The sequence below is a fragment of the Lipotes vexillifer genome, unplaced genomic scaffold, assembly GCF_000442215.2.
Source record: "Lipotes vexillifer unplaced genomic scaffold, Lipotes_vexillifer_v1.1 scaffold1691, whole genome shotgun sequence".
NCBI lineage: Eukaryota > Metazoa > Chordata > Mammalia > Artiodactyla > Lipotidae > Lipotes > Lipotes vexillifer.
Window position 1 is genome coordinate 2822971 of NW_006789046.1, and position 9377 is coordinate 2832347.

At 62.3% G+C, this 9377-nt stretch overlaps 2 protein-coding genes across 2 annotated transcripts in view; one reads left to right on the forward strand and one right to left on the reverse strand.

Annotated features, from left to right (window-relative positions):
• The window catches only part of RBFOX3 (RNA binding fox-1 homolog 3), a 29060-nt gene extending 27878 nt beyond the window's left edge, over positions 1–1182 (forward strand). Inside the window, exon 11 of the mRNA XM_007462353.1 lies at positions 1112–1182. Within this exon, the coding sequence (XP_007462415.1) occupies positions 1112–1114 (3 nt within the window). The 3' untranslated portion in view covers positions 1115–1182. The remainder of the gene's footprint in view (positions 1–1111) is intronic.
• A 4362-nt stretch (positions 1183–5544) lies between these two features.
• ENGASE (endo-beta-N-acetylglucosaminidase) overlaps positions 5545–9377 on the reverse strand; it is an 8678-nt gene continuing 4845 nt past the window's right edge. The window contains exons 8-14 of the mRNA XM_007462390.1: positions 8422–8525; positions 7982–8090; positions 7612–7802; positions 7096–7244; positions 6546–6654; positions 6162–6273; positions 5545–5964 (exon numbers count right to left, since the gene is read on the reverse strand). Of these exons, the coding sequence (XP_007462452.1) occupies positions 5545–5964; positions 6162–6273; positions 6546–6654; positions 7096–7244; positions 7612–7802; positions 7982–8090; positions 8422–8525 (1194 nt within the window). The remainder of the gene's footprint in view (positions 5965–6161; positions 6274–6545; positions 6655–7095; positions 7245–7611; positions 7803–7981; positions 8091–8421; positions 8526–9377) is intronic.

The window sequence follows — 9377 nt, forward strand, 5'->3', positions numbered from 1 at the left end:
CTGCTGAAGTTGTCACAAGTCGTGCGGGAGCCCCACCAGCCTCAGGGGTTCCTTAGCCTCTGTTATAAGAAGGGAGAGCGTAGGGAGAAAATTCCCTGCCCCAGAGCCCAAAAGCGGTCCAGCCCTGCAGCGCCCGAGGGCCCTCCGCTCAGCCCGTCTGCCTCACCGCCCACAGTCTGTCCTCTCCAGCCACAGTCTTGAGATGGGGTCCCTGCCAGCCTGGCACCTGGGTCTGTGCAGCGCCAGAGTGCACCACCATCTCCCCTTCCCCAACCTGAAACGTTCTTATCCAGGTACATCTCCGGAGGGGGACTCTGAGTGAGAGAGCAGGGGAGGGTGGTGCCCGTCCTCCGGACTCCCTGGCAGAACAGTGCCCAGCATCCACCTGCCGTCCCGAGAGGCCTGGGGCTTAGCTCTGCTGCAGGGTTCTGGGGCCTGCAGGTGAAGCTGAGACAGCTGCGGGAGCTTTTGCAAGTTTCATATGCGGCCCTGGTACCTCTGCGACAGGGAAAAGTGGCAAGGACCAAGGAGGCCCAGGTCTCCTATGTGCCAGAGCTGGGCTTCCAGGGGTGTGGACGGCCAGCTTAGAGGGTGCAGGTCCCCGCCAGCCAGGGCGTGAGCCTCCGCCGACTCCACCAGCACATCTGTCCTGGCTGGTGGAGTGGGCAGGTCACACGCAGGGTGCCCAGCCAGCTCACCACCAGTGCCCAGAGCACCTTCTCAGCTGCCTCATTCCAGACCCCCACGTGGCCCATGCAGCATCATCCACCCACCACGCCCTGACCTCTGCCCTCATCTGCGCCGAGCAGCCAGACCCTGCCCACCCAGGTCTTAGCAGAGTCCACCAGCTGCGTCTGCCAGCTGCGCTCATCCCCGCTGCCCGGTTCTGCCCCCACCACTGGCCATGCCCTCTCCGCCCTGGAGGCTGGAGGTCTGCATTAAATTCCCTTACGCAAGATGAGGGGGCTCCTGAAGCTGGGAGTGGGGCCGGTTTGGGGGCGCCTCCTCTCTTGCCCTCCTGGCACCCAGGGTCCCGGGTCCCGCTGCCCTGGCAGCACGCCTGGCTGGTGTCCTGTGAACTGCAAGTCGCGCCTTTCTGTTTCTGTTGTAGTGAAAGCTTCCACCGTTTCCTTCTTGGACCATGAAGGGCAAAAACAAAAAAACACAAAAAAATCACAAAACAAAAAACAAAACAAAAAAAGATGTTCAGATCCAAGCAGCAAAACAGCCAGCCAAACCGAGAAGCATCCACCACGTCCGAGTCCGCGAGCCCGCGAGCCATCGCACCGCAGCAAGGGAGCAGGTCTGCGGCCCCCGGCCGCCGGCAGGACGCTGGCAGGAGGGAGGCGGGAGGGGAGGGACTCCGTTTTCTACCACGTCTTCCTTCCGGGCCCCACTCGAGGCAGCGTGGGCCAGTGGCGAGCGGCTGCAGGCCCAAGCAGGAAGAGTGGCCAGCAGGACTCGACCTTGGCTGCCGACTGTGCCAGCGGAGGGACGGCTGGGCAGGCACGGGGACGGGGGCTGCTTTTCATCTCGGGGCTTCGGCTGTGCCCAGTCACCCTGTGTCTTGCGCTCTGGGCCCCGGCTACCCCTCCTGCCGCGCCGCCAACACCTGTGTCCTGCGAACCTGGGAAGGAGTTTGCAGCCACTGGAGGCTGTCCAACCGGCAGCCCTGGTGTCCGACCTCAACACCAAGGGCTGATATGTTTCCAGAACTACAGGGCACCCAGGCCCCCTCCCTCCACATGAGGGGGCTCTGGCTGCCCAGCCAGGGGTGAGGGCCTTGAGGCCAAGGTCTTGTTCTGACTGGTCGTTTCTGGTTCCCTTTCTGGAGGAGGCCCTGGGCCTGGTCCAGGAGAGAAAAGGCCAGCCTCACGCTGCAGCTGGGTAGAGCCCTCTGGCCCCTGCCCTGCAGGGCCCAGTCCTGCAGAGAAGAACAGAGGGACGGGCCGGCACCTGGCTGCACAGCGAGGGTTCGGGTCACGGTGCTATGGGTCTGGACGGCACATCCAAGCAGGGAGAGCCAGGGGTGGGGGAAGGCCTGGGCGGTCCGCAGCCCCCTCCCCTGCTCCCGGCTCAGGTCCTGGAGTCGCGGGGGCAACGGACAGCAGGCAGCAGGGAGGAGCCACTGGCCAGGCAGGGAGAGCTGGAGTCGGGGGAGCAGCAAAAAGCAACAAAAGATGTAGGCTCCCAACATGGCTCCACTGTCTCATGAAACTTAAAAAGGAAAAAAAAATACACCTCACTTTATATTCAGCATCAGCTCCTGAAGCTACTGAGATGAGGCTCCTTTTCTATTCCCATTGTACATAGCCCCGCCCTGCCTCCGGCTTCGTCCTCTGTACAGGCCCCTCCACCCTCTGCTGTTGTGGACCCTTTTCTTGCAGCAGCTCCACCCCCGGCCCTGCGCCCTCCCATCCCTCTCAACCCCAGGACTGCAGCCAGGCCCCAGGCTTCCTTTCTTACCATTCTGTATGCTTCCAAGGTGTGACCATTCAAATCAACCGCATTATTATTATTAAGATTATTAATAAAGATTTTTCTTCAAACCAGGACAACTCTTTTTGATTTGCCAGCTCCCGGGCACAGAGGGTAGAGGGCACAGAGGACCAGGACGCCCACTGTGGGTGGCCCCAGGACGGGCAGCTCCTCCCAGGAAGCCAGGTGGCCAGAGGGGAGTCAGAAGACCCTATGGGAGAGAGTCTAGAGCCCCCATGCTCTCCTGCAGACTGCCATCTCCCCATCCCGTCCCAAGAGTCTGGAGGCAGGGCTCACACGTGCTCCCTGCAGCCTTGCCCTGTCTACCCTGCGAGCAAGGTCTGTGACGTTACCAGCAGAGTCTGGGGCAGAAGGGCCCCCTGGCCCCACCGGCTGCTGAGTGGTGGCTGCTCCACATGTGTGCCTGATGACCGGTGGGGCAGACATCTGAATTCAAGAGGGCCGGCTGGGCAGTTGAGGCTGGTGCTCTCGGGGATCTTGCCCACACCACTGGCTCTGCCTGTGCGCCGGGGCCCAGCCGTGGTCCCAAGGAAAGGAGCTGCCTGAAGGTAAGCCCACTGCTCCACCCCGGGTGTGAGTCCCCAGCCCCGGTGCTGTGGGGTGGAGGACAGTGGCCGCCATCCTCAACCCCCAGCCAGAAGAGGAGGGAGAGCTGGGAAGGGGAGCATTAGAATCCAAACCAAGAGCTTGAAAGTCTTGGGCTGGGGGCTGCGATGGGGGCGGGTTCCAAACCCGAGACGCGCTGTCCGCCCCACGTCTCACCAAGACCTGCGCTCTTCATTTTTCACAGTGTCGGATCATTTATTTCGGAGCGATTACACACACCAGAGGGGCACAGGCTTAAACGCCTGACATTATTTTCCTGCATACGAGCCTTTACCGTCGGTGGGACTGGGGACCGTGCTCCTGGGAAGCATGGGGCTGTGCGATCCCGCAGCACGCCATGCTCTGCTAAACCCCCTTTTCTCTTAATTGCTTGCTCACCAGACTGTGGGAAGATAATTGCCACTATAAAATTTCCCTCCTTCTCTGCATAACATATTCGGAAAACCAGCACTTTAAAAAAAAAAAAAAAAGCCTCCTGAAATAAGCAGTGGGGCACGACAGCTGTGCTGCCCACTTCCGGGTGCCCGGTCCTGCCCCCCCACCCGACCGCCACCTCTGGGAACTGGGGTGGGAGGAGCCAGGAGCCCCCACCTCAGTTCCCCCAAGTTCAAAACTGGGGGTGGGGGACTCAAAGCATGCCAGGGGGAGTCAAGGGAGCGGTTCCCCAACCCCGACAGTCTCCTGAGGCTCCAGATTCACAAGGAGAATCTGGGGTGCTGGGAGACCTGTTCGGGGTCAGCCAGTGGAGGCGTCTTCCTGGCCCGCAGGAACCCTCTTCCCCCCCCTCAGACAAACCTATTCCCGTCCTGGGGCTGAGCTGGGCCACACGCGTGGGGCATGAAGAGTAAAACGTTCCCAATTAGGAAAGACGTAGAACCAGAGGTCCTGCGTCGGGCTGGGAAAAGGGCACGTGGGCACCCGGGAAGCAGGGCAGGTGGAAGACAGAGGCAAACGTCAGCCCCGGAAGGAGAACCCCTCAGTGTCCTGCGGTCCTCTCCGAATTCCGAGGACCAGGATGGATGCTGTGTGGCTGCACTGCCACCTGGCGGCCACTTCCTTCACTGCGGCGTAAAAATCAAGTCTGCTGACCCTGCGTGACACAGGGGGGCCAACCCTCCAGCTGGGAGGTCACCCCAGAGAGTCCTGGCCCTTGGCATCGTCCACATCAAGAAGCACAGGGGAAGGACAAGAGGAACAGGAAAGTAACCCCCATCGTTGGCCTATGAGGCCTGGGGGTGAGAGACCCCAAGAACGACGGGCTGATGGCCTTCATCAAAGGGTCAGGGCACAGCCCACTCAGGCCTGGAGAGGGCAGGGGAGCAGGGTTACGCAAGGCTGCGGGGTCGAGACCCCCTCCCGGGAAGCCACCGCAGCAGCCCAGGTGTCAACAGGGGAGCTGTGTGGCTGGAGAAGCCATCTCTGGCTCGCCTACCCGCCTCCTCCCTGTGGAGAGAGAGAGAAGGAACCGGGAGGAAGGGGCCACAGTGGGGCGGGCCGCTGTCCCGATGCCTTGATGCTCTGGACTAACACCTGCTCAAGGGAGCGGCGGAGCCGGAGGGTGTGACGGAGGCGGCCCGGAGCCCGCACCCAGGGCTGGGGGGCTGCTGGGTGCCCCCCGAGGGCCTTCCTGGGCCCTGCCCGGCCTCCTGCTGCCCGAGCTCACTGGGCTCACCAGCTTGCACCTACGACCCGGAAGAGACGTAGCAGGACACAGGGCCGATGGGAATGCTCGTAAGTGGCTCTGGCTCAGGGGGACGGTAAACTGGGAAAGCCAGGACACGAGGTGGTCTGGCCCAGATGCCTGCCCTGCCTGGGGCTGGTGTGACCCGGCACAGCCTGGCCTGGGGCTCCCTTCCTGGGGAAGAGGTCCCCCGGGACACCCTCTCAGCATTTGCAGGGGCCGCTGCCCCCCCCCCTGATGCCCCCCCCCCCCTGACCCCCCCCCCCCCCCCCCCCGCTGCTCTCCTGCCCCATCAGGGCCCCTCTATCTCACTCCCACCCTTGGAAGCGTCTCGAGGGCCCTACTCCAGGCCCTCTCGCCACAATTAAGCTCGCTCCTAATTGTTCCAACTGCAGGAATAAGAGGTCACCATTGTCAGCATAAGCGTCTTTCAGCCTATTAGGCAATACCCTTTATGGAATTTTCTAGACTAAATTTTCCCAAATCTTTTCACTTGTACCCGGAAACTGTATACCACGGAGAGGGATTAGACAAAAAGGCGGGGGGTCCATTCACTGCTGAAATTATCAACTCAGCAAACTGACTCCTCAGTTTTCCCATCCCAATGCCCCAACGAAGAGCCACAGCCCACAGCCTTCCGGGGCCTGTGATCTTCTGGCCCAGCCCTTGGGACCCGGGCCTTCCCCGCACACGGGTGAGGCCCCAGTGCAGAAGAAGCCTTATCCTGGAGGTGGGAGACTCTGTGCTTTAATGGTCGCTCATGTGCGGGGCGTGGAGTACAGCATGGCCGCCCTGCCCCACTCGGCCCGTGGCACCAGAAACCCCTCCTTGGGGATGGGCTCCACCAGGAACTCCACACGGCCATCCCGGCCAGGCTCTGCGGGTGCCACTGCTAGGTCCACTATCCGATACCGGTTGACAAAAGCCAGGCCCAGGAGCGTGGGCCTCTCTGGCTCCGACGGCCCCCTGCAAGGAGCGTCACCTCCTGACCCTCGGCAGCAGTGGATCCGGAAGCATCGGGCGTGAGGGAGGCGGTAGGCCCAGTGCAGAGTACAGCTGAGCCGGAGCCCAGCGGGGCCGCTCTCCCCCTCGGAGGCGGCCGGCTGCCAGCGCACCTGCGAGACAGTCACGGCCTGCACCTGAGGCAGAGGGGTCAGCAGGCTATTGGCATCCACCACCTGCCAGAAGAGAGAAGGCTCAGCACGGCCCGAGAGCCCAGGGCTGGCTGGAGGGCGCCCTGCCCCGCAAGGTCCACCGCCCGCACCTCTGCCCCAATCCCCCTGGGCCAGCGGAGGCGGCAGCGGGGCGCTCGGCCTCATCCGCAGCCGGACAGATGCCCCAGCCGAGCCCCAGCCGGCTCCCTGAGATGCGTCACCTGGATCTCTCCAAGGCGACAGACGAAGCTCTCCTCCTGGCTGCCCGGGGCCCGGGAGAAATTAACGAAGAGGGCCTGCAGGAGGCAGCCCCGCAGATTCACTTCGTAGCAGCTGGGAGAGGCAAACAGAGGCCGGTCCCAAGGGGCCTCAGCTCGGCACCTTCAGGCTGGCTGCTCAGAGGCCCCGAGCCACAGGGAGCTCCATCCCAAAGTGGATCCTGCGGTCTTGTGTCACTGAGCTGCCTGAAATCCGAGGGGTCGGCCCAGGGCCCCCCCATTCCCGCCAGTTCTGGGGGTTCTCAGTGGATGGTCCCTCACTCTTCAATCCCCACCCCAGCGTGGGCATCCCCGGCGGGGGATTCAACAGGAAGGGGAGGGACTCACCGCTGGACCCAGCCCCCGCTGAGCTGCTGGCCGCAGCGGCCCACCCATTTGGCCAGCTTGGTCGGGGGCACCCGGAGGGGTCGGGGACTGTGCCTTGGGCTCGTTTCTGCTGGGGCAGGAGACACAAGACTTTAACAAGGAGAGTCCAAAGGAAACCGCACTGGGAGGTGTCACTGAATCGGGAGCCGGGGGCCCAGCAAGACTCCCTGGTGGCCCCAGGTGCTCTCAGCCCGATGGGCTGAGGCCTCAGGAGCAGGGGAACAGGGAGGAGAGAACTCAGGGATGGAGCAGGACTGGCCCGCGGACATCCTCGCCCTCAGGGCGCAGCCGGCACGAGACGCCCCGTGGCAGCACACCTCCAACCCGCACCGCAGGGCCACAGCCCAGAGGTTCCAACTGAAGGGCGAACGTCCCCGTCCAGGCCTGGACCACAGCAGTGCCCCCAAGTCCAGCCGCCCCCGCACCCCGTGCAGCTTTCTAGCTTCCTCCTCCCCGAGACGTCCCCTGAGAAGGCAGAGGCCTGTAAGGAAGGAAGAAGCCATCCCCTCACCGCTCAGCGCCGAGATGTCTCCCACGTGACAGCTGCCTGCGTCCCCCGTGGTGAGCTCCAAAGCCACCCCCACAGCCGAAGGTCCTTCTAGCTTGTACACCATGGACAGGAAAACCTTGGGCGGCACTGGGACCTGCAGGGAGAATAACCTGGAGGAGGAAGGTCCTGTGATGAGAGGCCACAGGGAAACCGCTGGGAAGCGGGACTGTTCCGGGTCCCGTCCGCCCACTTCTCCCTCCAGGACGGGGAGGGGGAGCGGGCTGCCCGCGAGGCCAGCCTCGGGTCTGCGAAAGGAAAATGCACACAAGAGTGTGCAGGTAGCTGATGCTACTCTCCTGGACACTCAGAAGCGGTGAAGATGGTAAACTGTATGTTGCGTGTTCTTCACACAATAAAACAAAACCCCGGCTCTGTCCTCCCTCTGGCCTCTGCTGCCCACCTGCCCAGTTAGGCGACTGACACGAATGATGGGGGAAGCTGACAGGCCCTACGTCTCAGCCCCACTCACTCACCTACCTCACAGACACGTTTCCAACCTCAGGCGGAATCAGCCCCCGGATAAGCAGAGAGCTGCCCCCGTTCCAGGCGTCTTCCAGGCAGCAGTGCATCTTCACCCAGCCCCGTCCGTCCCCTTCCAGCCTGTGCTCTCCAAAGAGGGGCTGGATTTCCTGGGCGCTCAGGTGGTACCAGGGCCCCACGGCCTCCTCCTGAAGAAAGAGACAGAAGTGGAGGGAGGGCAGGGGGCAGATGGAGCCGTCACACCCGAGTCTCCCCCCACCGGTCCCAGGTGAGGACCAAAGACGGGAGAGAAGGCAGCCCCTTCGCCAACATGCGGCACATCCGGGAAGCCCCTCGCCCCCGGCCACCCAGCACGGGACCCACGCACCTGGCCATAGCAGACTCTTCGAGTCCCCATGCCCAGGCAGAAGGAAGTGACAAAGGGCAAGGAGCAGATGCTGTGCGTGGGCAGATAGCGTTCCAGCAAACTCCAGAACCTGTGGAGAAACGCATGGAGGCTCAGGTCCACAGAGGGCTCCGGGACGCCCTGAACTCACTCTTGCGACTCCAGCCTTTCTGGCACCCCTTCCCGAGTGACCGCAGCCCCCCACTGCAAGTCGGCAGGAAGTGGTCCCTCGGGGTCCCCAACCTTTGTCCTTCCTGCCTAACTAACTGGTCTCCACGACCCCCAGGAGCAGCCAGGGCAGCTGAACCCCTTGCCCTGCCTTAAACCCCACCCCCAGGGGAGCAAGGCCAAAAGCTGGCGAAATCACCTCAGACCCTCCCTGCCATGGGCCACACTCAGGTCCCAGGACACGCAGGACTCACTTGTCCTGGTTCTGGAAGAAATCCCCCTTCTCCAAACACTCGTACACCCAGCCAGGTGCGAACAGAGCCACCGAGAACCCGTGCTTCCGGATCAGCTCCAGTGACTAGGGAGACAGCAGTCAGGGAGATGCCCCCGTCCCAGCAACAAGCGTCCACGCATGGCAATGGGGGGTTTGGGGAAGCGGGGAGCCTGGAAAGGGAGGCAGGAGTCCCGGCGCCCCTCTGGGCGGTTAGGGCTCGTCCCTGCAGTTCTGCAGCCGCCCAGAAGAGGGCGCGGGCGGCGGGGAGGCGCAGAGGGGAATGTCCGAGGGGCAGGGGCCAGCACGCGGGGCGCCCACGGGATACACGTCTCTCTCTCTCACTACACTTCACGCTACATTATCAGCCTCACAGGGGGCGGAGAGAATCTTCAGTTATTGGATTAAATGTATTCACTTAAAGCTTAATTAATGAGTTGAGAACGTCCCCACGGCACCCGGGAAGGGTAGGATTGACAGCCTCGGGACAGGCTGATTCCCCACATATCCCACACCAGGTGCAGCAGCCCCTGTGGGCCCCTCTTCTCTTTTCTCACTGCTGACACCGCCTGCCTCGCCAGAAAAACCTCACTAGTTATCAAACCAGCAGTTCCCGAGGCTGTGGGAGTTACACCTCAGTCCTTCGCCCTGGGCTAAGGAAACAGCAAAATATGCCCCCCGGCTTTCCTCTGAGTCCACGTTCTTGCTTTACAATGCTAGCTCAGTGCCCTGCAAAGCACGTAGTCCAAAAGGAAGTAAAGCTACAGATGAGGCCAGCAGTCGGAAGAGGTGCTCTGGACATTAACACCTAGGTAAAAATGGTACCATCTGACTGTAGAAATGGGCTGGAAGGTAGGATTTTAGGGCAGAGCTTGTTTCTTGGTGCTTCAGTTTCCCCACTCTGGGGAGGATCACCGCTGCCTCTCTTTCCCTTGAAGT